Source organism: Protopterus annectens, chromosome 8.part0 (assembly GCF_019279795.1).
Source record: "Protopterus annectens isolate FY-2018-M chromosome 8.part0, PAN1.0, whole genome shotgun sequence".
Classification (NCBI taxonomy): Eukaryota; Metazoa; Chordata; order Ceratodontiformes; family Protopteridae; genus Protopterus; species Protopterus annectens.
Genome location: NC_056741.1, coordinates 1,835,738,851 through 1,835,758,214, shown reverse-complemented (window position 1 = coordinate 1,835,758,214; position 19,364 = coordinate 1,835,738,851). Strand labels below are relative to the sequence as shown.

Below are 19,364 nucleotides of genomic sequence, written 5' to 3'. Positions count from 1 at the left end.
CACTTTCATTTCTCATTATAAGTTGGATTTAGCTTCTAGGCATAGAGCTAACTTTGGTTCCACTGTTCTCAAGAGTCTGTTCCGTTAGGCCACCCGGGACAAGGTGCTAGGGACGCTGTCCCATCCAGCAAGAATGAAGGCGAGATAGACAACTTAACATATAGAAGTTATGTTCTTACCATAACGCTCCATGTTAGTTGTCTTCTTCTCGCCTTCTTCTTGGCCCCACCCTCCTTCCCCTGGCCTGGACAGACCTAGAGGAGTGTTGATTGTGACCTCTCTTTCTACCACCTCTTACTTTAGGTATATGCTACTGTGCATATTTTCCTGGATCAGGATGCAGGTCACCCTTCTCTTCTCCCTGGTTTATAGAGGTGGACTTTGTTTATAGTTATTCTGTTACTAGTATAAGCTGGGTCTAGCTTACAAACGAGATCTGAGGTAACTCACGCCTAGCATTGTGGGATATAAGGGGAGCCTCGAGCCGGTGGAACCAACTCTCGAGCTTTTAGAGTGGCCGAGTCGGAGCCGAGGTCGGCTCCGAACCCATCCAGCAAGAAGAAGGCGAGAAGAAGACAACTAACATGGAACGTTATGGTAAGAACATAACTTCTATTTTTATCCTGTTGTCTGTTCGTACAGTTCGTTTATTTTTGCTCGCAATAAAGGAATTTTTTCATTGTACGTTGAAGATTTTTTGGGATCCCGTTGTGAAGAGTTCATTGGATTTTCAGTGCTTCTGCATTTCTTTTCTTAAACCTTACTTCATGCCTAAAGTTGTTTTTGAATTTTCTCAGTCTATACAGATTTCTCTTTTTTTTATCCTGGCACCTTAAAACAAAGGTGAAAGGATTCTTAATAGGTTCATAGGTAAGTAGTAGGCTAGCTGATCTTGCAGGCCATTTTATGTCTAGCCAGTTTCTCTTTTTGTGCTTAAAATAACCTACCCCATTTGGTTATAGATTAGCTTTACCCATCCCATGGTCAGTAATTATATATTAACCCTAATGTGAATAATTGGGATCATACCATAGATAATTTGAGGGAACCCATGTGTCATTCATCCCTCTGTAACATAGATGACAAGCAGGTGGGGTATTTCGTTTAGATGCTTTAAGATATAAAAACACATCAGGATGGATAGCAGCATCATAAAATATTAATAATCTGATTAACAGACAGACCATACAGACATACATGCTTACATCTCAACAGCTTACTACAAAATGGCGGTCAGACTCGCATGTGCTCTGTATTTATAAACTTGTGTAAGCCCTTGGATAGCTCCTTCTCTTGGGATAAAGCATTTAGTAGCAGCGTCTGTCCATTAGTAGCACAGCGTGCAATCATGGGGTAAATTTGCTGTTTCCCATCCATAGATCTACGTTATGGTTTAATATGGATAGGGATAAACTTTGTTTTATGTAGATGAGGAGTCTGATCCATAGCAGTGATAGCCTCTGTGAAATAATACTTTGGGGGTACAGTAGAAGTACAGTCAAAACTGGATCTCTTCTCCATGCTGTACAAACAATTTATTGAAGAACCAAAGCAAAATCACCAAAAAATGCAAAAGAAATTTAAACACTTGACTTGATCATTGAGTTTTTCATTCGTCTCAACTGGACTTCATCAGAACTACTATTCTACAAACTCTCCCTACTTTTAAACCTTAAATTAATAATCAAGAAGGAACTAATTACACCAATTAACTAAATATGATAAATAGAACAATCTGAGGCATCCTGCCACAGAACAACCCTAGGCAGATGTTATTTCCACAGTAACACACACCCTGTTGGCCATTATTACTTGCTTGGAAGCAGCAACCTGGTCCACTCTTTGCACCTTTACCAAACATTACAAGCTAGATTCTGTTTCCAGAGCCAGTCCAGCTTTCACCAGAGTTGTTCTGCAGGGACACTGGTCCTTCTCCATCTACTCTTTCTTCCTGAGTTTGGCAATAATCCCAGATATAATGGTTACTGCACCAGCGATCTAATGAAGGATATAGCACATTTGGGTAGTTTACTTACCATAACAATAGATGTTTGAATAGATAACGGTTGCAGTACTAGCACCCTCCCTCCATTAATCCTCTCATGTTATTACCTTCCTTGGTCAGTTGTGGTATCTTTCCTATTTTACTCTTTGGACATGAGTTTACATAGAGCTTTAATCTTCACCCTCCATGTTTTTTGCAGAAAAGCACAAAACTTTTGGTTTGTGTGTATGTTCCTCTTCTAGTAGCACATTCTATCATGCTAAGAGTGGATGCACTGTGTGAGAGGAAGGAGACTGAAGCTCTATAGACTGGTCAGATATACTGCATGCATCCTTGCCCAGATAAACCCTATATATAATAGCTACTGCAACAGTGAGCTAGTTAAACCTCTACTGTTATGGAAATTAAACTACACAGACTATACTTTCCTTTTAAGACTAACCCATAAAAAGATTGTTAAATCATATCTGAAAATAGTAGAATCCAAAAAAGTGCAAAAGATAATGTAGTGGGCAGGGATGATACCACAAACAGAAGAAGTTAGTATGCAGTTGTTTTATGTGTAAGCATCCACAAAAATTCAACTGCAGACAAATGCTCCAGTCACATTAATTTACTAATACACATTGAATACTTTTGTCCCAACATTTGGGACTTCTTCAGAACTAATGAAAACACACAATTCCTCAGTTTAAATGTATTTATTTATTGACATCTGTTTACTGAGAAAGTCAGACTGAATAATTATATCCTTTTTCAGTGAAGGCCTGACTCCTAAGAAGAAAAGTCCCACAAATAAAAGAACATAAAATACATATGCATAGGTGAAAACTGACATCATATCACAATATGCTGTAAATACATAGACAAATACTAATGTGCATATGGCATGTAGAATAATACACATACACCATCATTAAAACAAGATAAATAAAGTATCTTGTTTGGTATTGTAAATACTGAAAACTAAGCAGTATTATGACCATGCATAGCCAGTAAGTGTCAAAACACAAATACAAAACAGTCCCCAATAATAACTTAAAAGACATACCATCAAAAATCCTAAAACATTTACCTAAAATGTATGCATTATGCTAAATCAGCCAAAGGGTTTAATTATTAAAAGCAATTATTTCTAAAAAATGCTGTACCTCAAAATGAAAATAATTTAAAGGTAATTTAGTTTTGGGTATTTAAACTAAGGAACTGAATGCTCTCATTAGTTCTCAAAAAAAGTCCCTGGTATTGGGATGAAAAGTTAGTATTTTTTACCCCATTTTTGTGGAGAGTTCATGCAGCTGCTTATTTCTAACTCAGAGTATCAAGTAGAGCACCCAATGATATTTCAAATAAATTTAGTTCTGTAGGCATGAGATGGTAGTTTTAAGAAAAATGCTTATGGTGTTATTGAATCTATACTCAAATTTGCTTTAATCTCTGGTAGTGATACCTGCAGTGAAACCAAGGGTTTGCTTTAAGTCTCGTAAAGAATACTTGCAGTAATTCCAGAGCTAAGCTAAGGCAGGACTCTAAATGCTGTTAAGATTAATGCAGAAGAAGCCGCTGCAGCTAAAAAATAATCAATAAATAGCTGAATCAGTGATTTTTGCATATGATCTTGTCTGTTACCATAAAAAACAATAATATTTTGAGCCCTTGCTTAGCTTGGAATCGTAAGGCTCTGGGATTTTTAGGCATTCATTTGACTAAGGGCCCCGCATGCTAGGCTTTGTGACAGGTTAAGTCTGAGTTTAATGCTTTCCAAGATGGCTGCACACTGATCAACAGCTTAATTTCAGCTCAGAGTGAAAAAATGAAACCAATAGACAAGGGTGACTAACACTGCCTGTTTAAGTACAATTCAGTTAGTGGCTATTAAGTACACACTGCCTGGATGCCAGAGAGCCTAAAAGAAAATCAACTAGAAAAGTTGAAGCGAAACTACTTACTGGGAAGAATCCTGCAGCTGTTCAACAAAAAGCAGTTCAAACTCCACTTTTGGTGCAAGAGATGGCTTCCAGTAATTTAGAGGAAAAAATAAGTCAAATGTACTCACAACTGATTAAAATAAATGAAACATGGAAGTTATATCAACTCAAATAACAAAAAGCTGGAGAAAATGGAAGAAGCTTTAAACAGCTGTTTGGAGATTAAATTAAAGAAAAGGATGGCTGAGTGAGAGATGACTCAAGAAGAGCTGTTTCAAAAATGGCAGTGTTATGGGAAACAGCACGCAGAGAGAACCTGATATTTTTTGCTGTACCACAGAAGCCAGAAGGAACAAACTGTGTTAAGCTATTAAAGAATAAATAATCAACTAGACTGGTATTCCACAGCAGGATTTGTTAATTGAAAGAGCACATCATTTTGTATGTGCCAAACCTGGCCATGAGAAAGCAGCCAAGACCTGCATTAGTAAAGATGCAATCCTAACAGAAGTTGAGTTGATCCTGACAAAACTGTGGCAGAAGGACAAAATATCAAATAATGAATACAGTAGAGAGACTGTGGAAAATGATTATTCAGTGTACAAAAGGCAAAAGAAAAGCAAATATATCCCAGTAATCAGGGAATTTAAGAGGCAGATGTGAAATTCAAGCTGCTGTATCCAGCTGTCATCAGAATATTTTTTTCCTGAAGGATCAAATTTTTTGATGCAGAACAGGCTAAGAAGCAAATACAAATGCTTGTCCAACAAAACTGAGCCATCAAACAGAAGGGGCTCTATTTCTCATTCTTCTGATGATAAAGCCCATAGAGAGATCATGCCAGTGAAACCTTTTCCAATGTTCCAAAGGAAGACCAGAAACAGTGAAATTAATGAATAAATGTAAGACTATAAAGCATCAATCACAATTGTTCATATGGAGTTAGATGTATTGGTACTTGCATTCTTTTTTATTACCCTGTTGCTTCTACTACTATTGGAACTGTCTGGATGCCTGTATCCCATATTGCTTCAGTTTCTGCTTGCACATTCTGTTATTTTATGATTTTGTCCATCCATCCACAAGCCCTTTTCCCATTTTTTGCACAAGGCATTGGGGTGTCACTTCTACAATGACAATCATCTGGAGCCAAGGGTCACACTGCTGGGTGGCTAGGCCTACCACAGTTGTTCTTCCATACCACACACACACACACACACACACACACACACACACACACACACACACACCTATGGCCAGTTTAAGTGTCCAGTTCACCTACTGCATGTCTTTGAAATGTGGGAGGAAACCTGAGCACCCAGAGGAAACACATGCAGACACAGAGAGTACATGAAGACTCTGCACAGAAGGCACTCAAGCCAAGAATTGAACTAGAGAACAGTTGGTAGAGTGTGGTTCTGATAACATCAAGGTCACAGGTGCATTCCCCATATGGTGCATTTGCCTTTTCCTGTGATTATATGACTGTTTCTCCGAGTATGCAGGACAATATATTTGCTTGTTGTAGCCATTTCAATGATCAGTGGTACTTTCTTTTATTTTACTACTAGATCTGTTTTTCTTGTTTATACTCTTAACTGTGTAGATTTTGGATGATCCTATATGATCAGAACTTCATTATTTTCAGTAATTCTTTGTAGTTTATGTTTCCATCACTGCTTAGTTACATGTATGTTGTTTTAATACAATTGCAACAGTCTTGCTACATTGTTGAGTCATTCAATATACTACCTCTCAGCCATATATTACACCCAGCTGCAAGATCTGCAGTAGTTTCTAGGTCTGTACTATGGAACCTGCATTTGTTTGGATCGTCTACTTTTTTTATACATTTTTGACACTTTGTTGCTGCCTGATTTTTGTCTAATTTTAGTCTGATTTCGATTTCCACTCGTGCTCAAAATGTTTCTGCTAATCAGAGCAAAGATGTCAAGTTAGACTTGTCCTCTTTATGTTTTTGGAACCTTTAATATGTTTGGACTTGATTATATCAACAAATAATTTTGTAGTCCCACTATTGCAGACTTAAAAATATAATCATTTTCAAGGAGACTCACACTCTCCTTCATAATGAAAGATGTATAATCTTGCCAAAGACTGTTTTGATATATCATTTGATACACATGAAGCACTTTTCTTGTTTTCTTGACCAACTGATCCAGTGTTGTTTAGAGGCTGTCACACCAGAGCTGCAAGTTAGTATTGGAAGAATATGTATGGCTTGAAGTTTATTCCTAGATATCAAGACAGTTTTCAGTATTAGCTGTAGCCATCTAAAGTATTCCATACAAGCTTTGTTCTCATTTTTTCACTTGTTTGGTTACTTGTGTTTTTTTTCTCAAGCCTTCAGAGCAATGGAGAGAGCTAAATTTACTTACACAGAGCAAAATAATTTAGAAAAAAATAGCTGACCCTTCATCTATTCCCAAATATTTACACATGCCCTTCTTTTCAAGTTCCTTTACATCAGAGTCCTGTTCTTGGTGATACAATTATCCTTTGCTTTTGCACATTTATTAAGACCAGATTTCATTCTTATATAAACTGTGAAAGTGTTAACCATTTGTAGTCATGCTTTTCAGGTGCTTGTCCACAAAAAGTAGATGAGATATCTTTGGACAAGATTGCTTTTTGGAAGTTAGGCTGCAACTGTAGCCAAGGTTGTTAAGTAGAGAGCTTATTTGGTTAAGGGCAAAGCAAAACAGCAGAGGTATCAAAGAATCACCCTGGAATATCCACTTTGGATTTTTATCCCTGGTATAATTTTTCCTTTAGCGTGACACAGTTGTAATGTGGTTTACCACTGTTTCCTATTCAATGCTTGTGCCACTGATCAAACTTATACATCTGTAAAGCATTTTGTAATGCATTATTATGGGATGCTGTTGAACACTTTTTTGTAATCTATTGGTGTCATACTTAGACTCTTCCCCTTTTTTATAGTTCTCTGTTATGGCTTTGTTTAATGACAGATGATACTTTGTTCTATATGACTTTCTTTCATTACCTTTTTGTTTTGTGTCCATAATTGATTTTTTTCTAAGTGTCTATAAAACTCTGTCTGCATCAGTTCTGATTATATCATTTATATGTTGTCAGAAGGCAAATTATTGGTCTAGAGTTCCTAGGGTGGCTTGCAGGTTCACTCTTAAAAAATATTTTTTTTTCCTGTTAACTAGGTTGATTCCTATTCAGGATGTATATGTAAATAATTTTTACTCAGAGCGAAATTCTTTTATACGGATATTAATACCTTCACCCAGAAGTGTTAGGAACTTCGCATCTGAATCCAGGATTTTTCATTTAGGAGCCTTTCCCAGTTTTGTCTCATTTTCTCTCTAACTGCTGCTTCATCCTATTTCACATCATCTGTATTAGAGTTTCTTACAATTTCTTTTAACTCTTCTATCCTTTTGGCATCTTTATTATGTCCAACAGTTTCTTCATAAGTACTTCTACAAAATGTACTGATTTCATTTTTTTAGGTGGCATTACCATTACTTATGCTTTGTTTCCCAGTTCTCTACAAAACATTTTTGGGCCAACAACTAATTGTTTTTTTTTTACTATTTTCTACATTTCCTTTATACTTGTCTGTACACATTATAATTAATTCTATGTTGAATTTGTTAACCTGGGTAGAACAGTGATCCCACTGGAACTATTTCAGTCTCAGCCCAGGTAAACCCAATGGATACATGACGTTATATACAGAGTGAATGACAAAATGCAATATATACATATGTTATATACAAAATGGATATCATAGTATCATGGTATAAAGGCAATAGATATGTGATATTTACAGAGTGACTGACAAAATACAATATATACATCCATTATATACAGAGTGGAAATCAGAGTTGGCATGCTGAAAGAATCACAGTCAAAATCAGAGTCAGAGCAATGTATATAAAGGGAATAAGGATATGAGGAGGTTAAGGTATATTACCAAGGGAGAGAAAGAGAGCACAGTTGCATTTTCCTAGAGTCTTGAAATGCGTTTTTATTTCTGATCAAAAAATAGGGTAAGAGGAATGATCCTTAAGAAAAGAAGGGAGAAATTCCCACAGTTTGAGGTAAAGGACTGAGAAAGCATGATCTGTGCAGTGAAGCCTAATTTGTAGGGGTTTGGAGGCAGAGACATGAGTGGTGGGGGGTGTCATTCTTGATGAGTTTAAATAGGTAACGTGCAACTAGAAAGTCAGTTTGTTGTTTCACAGGTAAGTTAGCTTTCTCAGTGGTTTTGTAGTGGTGTTCATTCCTTGGGGGGACTTCAGGGAATCTGCAAATGGCATTTGAGAATGGACTGCATGGTGTTTACATTTCCTTAAGAGGTTGCAGCAATTAGAGGAAGACAATATTCTAACATAAGTTTTCTTTTCCGCTTGTGCTGATATTTTTTATTTATTACTGGAGCTGGCATATGCTAAATCCTGATCAGTTTGATATTGTATGCTGCCTTTACCACGTCAATCTTTCTTTTGATAATTTGTTCCATCTTCTAAATTCTTCTAATAGTGATTGTTCATGACTTAGTTGCTATATAGTTTTCTATATTCAATACTTCCATGGTGGCGTTGTATTTGCTCCCTTCCTTTGTTACTCTGTGTTTTTGTGTTAGCACAGATATATGCAATCGTACATGGAACTATTTCTAGTTTAGTTCCACAGTAGCATATTTTATTTATTTCTGTTATATTACACAAAATTTCTCTTAATGGTTTCAATGATTATGTTCACCTGTTTTATGAGTCTTATAACATTTTGGATCTTATTCACCTTCTATAGCTTAATTTTACTTATCTTAATATGTCTATTTCTTTTAAATCAGGTAGATATTCCCTTTTATTGTCCTCTTCTAGATTAAGAGCACCCTCTTTGCTATTGCCTGCACTTTCTCTTGCTATGCAATTCTAATTGGACCTTCATACGAATCTGGCACAGGAGATTCCAGAACATTACCCTGTTGTATATTTTTCCAAATGTATCCTGGTATAGTAATAAGGGAATGTTTTGGTCTTGAGGGATTTTTGCCACACCCAGTCAACAACCATAGCTTTTGTGTGTTGTCGGAAGGCTATGTTGGTAGTTATAAGGCATCTTCAGCCTCCGATTGTGTGATAGACACTCATTTATGATTCAGGTTGACTTCCCCTAGAAAGGGTGTTCTCTGCAGTATCTATATCAGGTGTGATTATGTTGTCCTGTGCATTTCCTTTGACTTTAGCTGTTATGGGTTTCCCTCTGATGACTATTTTGAGGTCTTGGATTTGATTTCAAATATGTGCTATATAATCTGTGGGCTGTGCCATCTCTGGCTAATGTGATTAAAGTAATCATGCAGGTAAATGTTCAGTTTGAAAAATGTTAAAATGTGTTTCTAATCATGTGCAATATTAGCGTGTCTACTGCATGCCCGCGATGTAATAGCTAGGTATTTTATGTTTAAATGCCTGTGAAAGTAGTCTATATGTTGTCTGCACACTGAGTCTGGAGACATGGAATTTCATTCAGATTTTGCACTTGTGTTATTTCTGAATGACAATAAAGTTTACTTTGACTTTGACTAAAGCTTGCATGGAGCTGTCAGTTCCACACATTTTCTGGACTGTCACATCATCTCTGATTATAAGCATTTTCCATCAGACATAAACATGGATTCCGGCTTGTAGCTCCCGAGACATTTGCCTGCGAGCTACATCGCCGAAACCAAACGGCTGCATCAGCACTTTGCCGTAGTGCAAAGTGCCTGAACAGCACAGCCGCTGCAACTATGCTCTATGGATGAGCAGCAGAAGCCGTACGGGCTGTGTAACGCATTCCTTCCCGTGCAAGGAATGCATTTATTTAATTATTTATCTATTGTGTTGTCAGTCTGACATCACAATAAATAAATAATTAAATAAATGCATTCCTTGCACGAGAAGAAGGAATACTTTTACCCTAGCTAACCGGCGGAACCGGGCGAATATGGTATTTATAGCAGGGAAATGAAAGAGATAGAAATTAGCCCAAAATGGCCAATAAACTACTAATTTCTGGGCTGAAATCACTCCTCCAGGGACAGATAGGCTGCTCAAAGCTCCCCCTCTCTCACAGGTAAACAGAAAACTTCCTTCTATCCAAGTAAGTTATGGGCAAACACAGAGATTTGTAACACAGCCCTGAATTCAGCACTAACCTGAAAACTGGACTATACTAGTTTAGAAAGGTGGGAAACCAGTATATATATATATATATATATATATATATATATATATATATTTTTTTTTTTTAGAAAATAAAGCAGATACACTCAAAAAACTCATTAAATGCACAGAAAAGGATACTTATTGTTGTATATCACAGATCAGAGTTGTAGTCAATGACCCTAGTAATAAAGTAGGAAGAAACACAAATACAGTAAAAGCAGATGAATAAATTGCAATTATATATATATATATATATATATATATATATATATATATATATAGATATATATATATATATATAAACAATAGAAAATGAACAAACTGATTTAAACAGGTTACCCAATTAACCAGAAAAAAGCTCAAAACTGAGCCCTGTTCCAGCAGTCTTCAATTTGACAAGTTCTAACTGCATTTGCTTTTCTTCCTAAGTGATCCACTCTTCTTTCCACTTTACACAGATAAAAGACAGAATCAAGGGTGTCTGAGATTGTGAGAGTAGCATAACTTGAAGACATTCATTGAATATGTACTTTTTAATAACTTGCTCAGTTGTTACACATATTTGAATTTCTGCTTTAGCATTATAAACAGTGCTTTGAAATGCATTGTACAGGCTTAAGAAGCTGTTGAGTTTGTACTACTTTTCTGTAAAGCAAGTTCAGTGAGACAATGCAAATAATGCTTTCAAGTTATTCGAGAGATTTCCTTTACACAAAATTGTAGATCATTTCTATTGACCGACCTAAATCTAATAACTGATTCATTAATTTTGCAATGCTTCATATTAGATTTCTTGATTTCTACACTTGTAATATGGGTCTATATCACATCTTCGAACTGTATAAGTTTGAACGATGTAATATCGAACACAAAAGCAAAAATAGCGAAGCCACGGCATGTTGAAAATCAGTGGGCCGTTTTCGGGGCTTTGCTATTTCCTCCACTGTGGTGCAATCTCGGAGTTTGTATATTTAAGTAGGGGGGTATGGGGGGCAAAGCCCCCCAGTTTAGTTTTAGTTTAAGGGTTATGTTTTCTTTTTTTTGTTAGGGAACAGCGATTTGTTTTCCCTGGGAAAAAATTGCTGTTCTCTGTGTTCGTTATTGTGCGGTTTCAGACTTTTGGGTTCGATAGTACATCGTTTGAACTTATACAAGTTCGACAATGTGATATAGACCTTTGTAATATGGTTGTTTATTTTTATGTTTTTTCTGCTATTAATAAATGAATTTTCATCAGTATATTCAAGGTAGCTCAACTTTGACTGTAAACTTTGTCGCACATTTGTACCATTATTCTCCTGAAAAAAAAAAAAAAAACATATGCAGTTAATAGTAGTACTACTGTTTTCACAGACTGACATCTGTTGAAATTTTGGGGTCTATATTACATGAACGAATGATCAAAATGTCGAGTACAACCATACTCGACACACTTTGATCGAACGTTCATGTAGTTGGAGACTCCAAATGTTGAAACTTGGAGTTCCGAAATGTTTTGGTCAGCTGTCCTAGTGAGTGTAACGTGTGATGTAAACACGCTATATTGTTCGGAATTGCTACGTAAGAGGCTGCTTTCTTTAATATGCCAACTCCAAGATCACTGTATATTGGAGAAAGGGCAATTTCCCAGTAATCGCTTGTGTAAGAAGTCACTTTGTGATTACCGGGAAATTGCCCTTTCCCCAATGTATAGCGATCTTGGAGTTGGTATATTTAGTTAGGGGGTGTGTGGGGAGAAGCCCGTCACTTTGTTTTAAAAGTATATGTGTTTGTGTAGATGTTTAAGTGTTTGAATGATGTGAGTGTGTAGGGGTTTGTATGCATTGGTTGTATGTGTGTGTTGTATGTTAGTATAGGGAAGGTGTGGTACAAACAAAATCTTTCAGTTTTGTATTTTTCAGGGGTTTTAGGTTTCGATTACATGAACGAGTGATCAAAGTGTGTCGAGTATGTTGTACACGACATTTTGATCATTCGTTCATGTAATATAGACCCAAAATTTTGGACTGGAAGCAATTAATGAAGTTTGTGGTTCTAGGATCTTTGCATATATCAACTGTTCCGTTGCTGATCATGTCAAATTTTGATATTTGTTATTTATTTATTATATGGATGTGTGCGTGTGTGTGTATTGTGTACCTAAAACTTGCACTATTTAATGAACAAAAGAAAAAAGGAAAAAATATAATAAAACCCACTTGACAGTTTTGTCTTGCGCACAGTTACTAGATCATGAAGTGCCATGAATTTAATGATGTCTTATTCTGAGGGGTTGTGAGGTTGCACCACACTGGAGGAAAATGGAAATATTTCTTTTTTTTTTTTTAAGAGTCATGTAGTTTACTGTTTGCTGTCTTGAAAATTTGGAAAAGGAAATGGCTTTTCTTAAACATGGTGCTTGAAACTGTCATTTGAACACTTGTGCTTGGGAAAATGCCTTTATCCCCAATTTTACTTCCATCCTATCCCTCCTTTATTAGCAAAGTCGTAGACTACTGAATGCTAATTCTTATGAGAAAAGTGTTTGTCGAGTTATTCTGTGAGAACAGTGTTCATAAATGTTTGCAGTGCTATTGTTCTGCAGAAATAAGGGGCAAGGACTAATTCTGATACTGTAAGCACAGACACTTGACAGCCACAGCTGGCAAAGTAAGAGTATTTTTGTTAACATGGAAACAACTGTTGAAGTGACATAAAAACAAAGACTAGATTCCAGTGAATGTGTTAAGACCTAAACTTGTATATTTGATTCCTGTTTTCAGGTAAGGTGGTGGTACATATGTACATAAAAAGAAAATTAAATTATGTACATGGATTCATTATAGTTACCCAGGTATACATTTTACGTATGGTTGTTTAAAAAAAAACATGGTACGAACAAGCATTTGGAGCAGGTGCAACTTGGAATATATTCAGGTCAGATAATTAGATTGCTGTGAAGTTCTGCAGTAACATGTTTAAATAGGAATACACCAGCTTTAGGTAAAATGTTGTTGTGACAAGGGCCTAAGGTAATTGGCAAGAGGATAATATGGTATTATGTATAAAAGATGCATGGAAAACCATTTTTATCTTTGAGTGTGTTACAACCTGGGTGTCATGTTAACTAGCCTTCTGTAGGAGGGATAAATAAATGCCTAAAAATGGTTGAACCAACCTGTATTCAATAGACTGTGGCTTGTGAGTGTGAGGATGACAGGCCATTTCAGAAGGGGGAGGTAAGAGGTTATGCATGCTAGCAGTTTATTCCACATGAGCAGATTCAGTAATTCAGGAACTTGCTTTGCTAGTAAACCACAGTATATTGTGGCTTGGAGATCAGCTATATATCAGTGCAAAGGTGCATGTCATTAACCAGTTTTCCTTTTCATTTCTCACTGTGGCACAGGAAAGGCTGCAAATGGAGGAGCGTTTACAACGGATGGAACAGGAACTAGACTACTTGGCACCCTTCCTGATACAGATCGGCAACCCCGAAAAACTAACGAAAATGCAAGCCATTCAGCTGAAGGAAGATTGTCTATCCGACCTGAAGCAAAGGCTCATTGACAGAGCAAACTTAATTCAGAGCCGTTTTGAGAAGGTGAGATGGAGGCAGACAGGCAATAAAGTCTGAATCACATGCTTTGTTTAATAATTTATTAATTTATTTTACATTTCTTGACCGGGTTTGTTCGACTAAGCTAAGTAATCCTTTTTCAGTGGAGGCCAAGGGAAAAAAGCTCCACATGTTCTACAGACTATCATTTACAAAAATAAGTAAACAATCAACAACTGTTTTACAGAATATATTCAAAGCAATATAGATATGAGAAACAAGTATTTACCACAGTAAACTAATCATTATGTCTGTCAGATTTAGAATCCTACATCATTCAGAAGGACTAACAATAGATCTGATGTTGTTAATCTTCTTTCTATTCATCAAGTAAAAGCCAGCAAAGTTTCAAAACAGAACTATAAACACCAAACAAGTACCCTTGACAGGAAAATACAGCAATCAATTGTTCTTTGCAAAAATCCAAGTTTAATTCACACAAGCAGCTACCAAGGTTTAAAATCAAAACACACAAAGGCACATGAACACCCTTCACAAACTCAGCGTTTTCGTCTAGTTAAAACAGACTTCATCAGATGCAGACTCATACCAAACTACACATATTTATATCAATTAATATTTAAACTATCCAATCAGCAACACTAAATAAATAAATGTTATTAAAAAAGCTTAAAACCCATGCATTGTCATTTGTAAAATAAAATGTTAAAAACACACTTAAAGACTTAAACATTTCATTCCAAATGTTAATAAAACTGCATATCAATAAAAAAAGGAATAAATACAACTAAATATTCAACATCATACAATACAATTGTAAAAGACATATAAAATGTAAAAGCTTGCATTTAAAATATGTGAACTTATTAATATTTCTTTGTCAAACTCTCCCTCTAGTGATCTTTAGTGGGAATGCACATAAATGAGAAACTTTTCCTTTTGCTATTCATAATTTAGGTTCATAAGTAGTGCGGCAATGGAAGCATTATCATTTAAATCAGGGGGCGTCCCAGCATCTAAAGTGATTTGCCACCACAATTCCTAGTATTCGATTTTTCCTTCCCACAATCCGCCCCTTGATTCCTTTTTTATTTGCTCCACCACAAAAAATAAGAAATTCACATACCTTGGTGTGCTTATATACAGCATTTGTTTCTTTTTTTGTTTTGTATAGCATATTTATGCTTGTAGATCCTTCTTAACTTATGCTCAGTTTTTCCTGTATAGAAGAATATACATTCCACATTGGTAGCCAGGTACACTATTCCAGATGATTCACAATTAAAGTAGTCACTGCCTTCAATCAATCTGTCCCTACTTTCTATAAATACCTGATCAGTATTTGCTATATTTCCACATTGAGAGCAGTGACCACATTTATAGGTCCCTCTTCTTCTCCTGTTCCCTTCCTTCCTTTTCCAGTAATTTTCTAAAATAGTCTTTAAGTTAAGCGAATTTTTACATACAATTTTGAGGGTTCCCTAGGCACTCCTTCCAGGTCAGTAAAATTAACAAACCTTTCCTATTCGGTTTTTACAACTTTTCTAGCTAAAACACAGAAGGCATTAAATTCCAATACTAATGCTTTTCCAAAGTTTTGGTCAGAGGAAGCCGTGCATGTATCAAATTCATTAGTATTCTCTCCTACTATGGGCTTAAATTTTCCTTTTCTGGCCTCATTTATTTCTGACTTTACCCCTCTTATCAATCCAGTGGGATACCCCCCTTTCAGAAAATATTGTTCTAATAATTCACTTTCATGCTGAAAATCCATTTCTGAGGAGGTCATTCTGCTTCCTCGTATGTACTGGCCTTTCACTATATTCCTTTTATAATGGGGCAAGTGGGCACTATTATAGTGTAGAAAAGAATTACAGAATGCAGGCTTTCTGTAGACCCTTGACTCAAATCTGCCCTGGCTCTTATATATTTCTATGTCAAGGTATTCAAGTTTCTCTCTGGAGTATTTGTGGGTAAATCTTAAAAAATTAGTAGTGTTGTTTATGTAATACATGAATTCTTCCAACTTGTGCATAGTCTCAATCCATAAAATTACTATATCATCTAAAATCTCCTATAAAATGTCCAGCACACTGCATATTGGGATCCCAAAACATATTTCTCTTCCCATTTGGCTAGAACAATGTTGGCATAGGTGGGAGTGCATGCTGCTCCCATCTCAACGCCCTGGATCTGCTGGTAAAATTCCCCTTTAAAAAAGACGAAATTGTACTTCATTACTAATTCCATCAGTCCAGTACATACCAATTTCTACTTTTGATTTAATTCAGTGTCTTCAAATATTATCTCTTCAAGCATACTCATACCTTCAGTGTATGATATGCTGGAGAATAAGTCAATCACATCCACTGTAACAGAGGTTAAACCTTCCATATATAATTCATGCTTAAATTCCCTCAGAAGATCCCAGGAATCTTTCAGTATTGCCTTTCTTTTCAACCATATTTTTTTCAATTTGCTGTCCACATATTTTGCTAAGGGAAGTGTTTGGGATCCCTCAGCTGAGACTATTGGTCTTAAGAGGGGGTCCCTCTCATCCTTGTGAGTTTTCAGTATACCAAATATAGATGGTATTCTAGGCTTGTCAACTTTTAAAAATGCAAACGTTTCGGGATCAATTAAGTCTTCTATTAACATATCTTCCAAAACTGCATCAATTTTTCTATAGGAAATATTAATTTAATTTACAGATACACTGGAGTATTTACTGGTATCCCTTAAAATTTCATTCATTTTGCCTTCATAAATGATAGTATCCATCAGCACAATCCCACCCCCTTTGTCAGGTTTCATCACTCGGACTTCAAGATTCTCTTGCAACGCAGCTAAGACCTCCTTCTCCTTATTAGTTAAATTAGAATTATATCTAACAATGGATAATTATCTCCGTACTTCCTTCTCAACTATTTTTTCAAAGTTCTTTAGTTGAGGATGTAGGGGTGGGTTGTAAGTGCTTTTACATCTCAATTTACTATCAACTTCCTTACTTTTTGATGGAAACATCAAACCGAGGTTGACTTTTCTAGTAAATATTCTTAAATCCGTTATAGTTTTTGAAAAGTTACTTTTCTTTTGCGGTATAAATTTTAAGCCTTTAGATAAGAGACTAAACTGTTCCTTATGTTTAACACTACTAAAATTAATTATACTAAACCCTTCACATGTATATTTTTTCTCATTTCCTTCATCAACACATATTTGACTGGAAAAATGGGAATGGGGTATACTCTCTCTGTTCAGTATCCCCCCGCGTAAAAATTTTGTTGCTGATAATTTTTATTATTTCTTATTCTTTCAGATCTACGCAATTCTGGGTAGCCAGAAAAGTCATCAAGGTCCCCCACATTCTCATTCACATGCATTTTCCATATCATTACTCCCTGTGTTAATATTACTTTCTGGCTGGATAACAGCATGTACACTTTCATTCTGCCTAAAACTTTTAGGCTTTGGATAACTAATATTATTTCTGGATTCATTAGTGTCACAATCTAATTTCCTTAATTTCCTCTGTATCAATTTTTCACATTTATCATCAATTTCCAGCCTAACTTTGTAATATTTTCCTTCTCAGTGGGTATAGTAAAAATCAAGTCATTTTTTATACAATCATTCAGTTCCTCTATCTCTTTTTGAATTCCTTCCTTTATTCTATAATTTTTTTTAATAATTGCTTTTAATATTTCGAGTCCACATCCATTGAAAATATCTAATAATTCTTTATTAAAACTACTCCCCACTTGGACATTGTTTGGATACTTCCAAACATGCAGTCCCTTAGGGACAATTCCCCCAACAATACATTCCTTTAAATAGGAATTTTCAACATCCAAAGTCCTATATTTTAACATTAATTCAGACATTTTGTTAAGCTTAACATTGTATGAATCAGTAACAGTGGGTTTAATACCGACATTATCTCTGAATTTCACAGCAAAGTTAACTTTTAACCAGTCTTTTAAGTCTTTTAAATCATTTCCATAAGAAGTACTTGCCACAGCTGCTGTCTCAGATTGAATCCGTTGTCCAGGCATAATGCCCATTGTTTCTGGTTCAGTTCCACTCTGTTCAGACTCACAACCCCTTAGAGCCCTGGGCATTTGTTGAAAGGCATTAATTCCATTTGTTTCCTCACCTCCATTGGTCTGAGCTGTTTGTCTGCCTGAAAACACACCACCGCCATTAATTCCATTAGTTTTAGAGCTACTAGAAGCTCTAACTTCTTGGTTACACCCATTCTGTTCGCTCAGGCAAAAGGCGACCATGGACTGGCTCAGTGAAGTGAGTAGATCTGTCAGCTCTGACAACTGGCCAATCAGACTATTTTTTTTTTTAAATTTTATATGTCTTTTAAAATTGTTTTGTGTGATGTTGAATATTTAGTTGTATTTATTCATTTTGTATTGATATGCAGTTTTACTACCATTTGGAATGAAAATGTTTAAGTCTTTTAAGTGTGTTTTTAACATTTTATTTTACAAATGCCAAGGCATGGGTTTTAAGCTTTTTTAATTACATTTATTTATTTAGTGTTGCTGATTGGATAGTTTAAATATTAATTGATATAAATATGTGTAGTTTGGTATGAGTCTGCATCTGATGAAGTCTGTTTTAACTAGAAGAAAACTCTGAGTCGGTGAAAGGTGTTTACGTGCCTTTATGTGCTTTGATTTTAAACCTTGGAAGCTGCTTGTGTGAATTAAACTTGGATTTTTGCATCAAAGAACAATTGACTGCTGCATTTTCCTGTTAAGGGTACTTGTTTGGAGTTTATAGTTCTTTTTTGTACCTTTGCTGGCTTTTACTTGGTTTATTTGTCTTTGCTGAGGCTTTAGACATGGAAAACAGCATCCTACCTTGTAGAGAGTTCAGGGCAGGAGGGTCTTGGCCAAACTCAAAAGCTGATTGGTCACTTGTCAGAACTGATAGATCTACTCACTCCCCTGAGCCAATCCATGGTTGCCTTTTCCGTGAGCGAACAGAATGGATGTAACCAAGAAGTTCGAGCTTCTAGTAGCTCTAAAACTAATGGAATTAATGGCGGTGGTGTGTTTTCAGGCAGGCAAATGGCTCAGACCAGTGGAGGTGAGGAAACAGATGGAATTAATACCTTTCAACAAATGTCCAGGGCTCTGAGGGGTTGTGAGTCTGAACAGAGTGGAACTGAACCGAAACGATAGATATTATGCCTGGACAACGGATTTGATCTGAGACAGCAGCTGTGGCAAGTACTTCTTATGGAAATGATTTAAAAGACTTAAAAAACTGGTTACAAGTTAATTTTGCTGTGAAATTCAGAGATAATGTGGGTATTAAACCCACTGTTACTGATTCACACAATGTTAAGCTTAACAAAATGTCTAAATTAATGTTAAAATATAGGACTTTGGATGTTGAAAACTCCTATTTAAAGGAATGTATTGTTGGGGGAATTGTCCCTAAGGGACTGCGTGTTTGGAAGTGTCCAAACAATGTCCAAGTGGGGAGTAGATTTCATAAAGAATTATTAGATATTTTCAATGGATGTGGACTCGAAATATTAAAAGCAATTATTAAAGAAAATGATAGAATAAAGGAAGGAATTAAAAGAGATAGAGGAACTGAATGATTGTATAAAAAATGACTTGATTTTTACT

General features: G+C 35.9%; 1 protein-coding gene across 2 annotated transcripts in view; it reads left to right on the top strand.

The window, feature by feature from the left end:
• Positions 1-19,364, top strand: part of DRC7 (dynein regulatory complex subunit 7) — a 1,455,099-nt gene that overhangs the window by 1,260,617 nt on the left and 175,118 nt on the right. For both annotated transcript variants that reach the window (XM_044081324.1, XM_044081326.1), the window contains exon 16: positions 13,537-13,731. In XM_044081324.1, the coding sequence (XP_043937259.1) occupies positions 13,537-13,731 (195 nt within the window). The remainder of the gene's footprint in view (positions 1-13,536; positions 13,732-19,364) is intronic.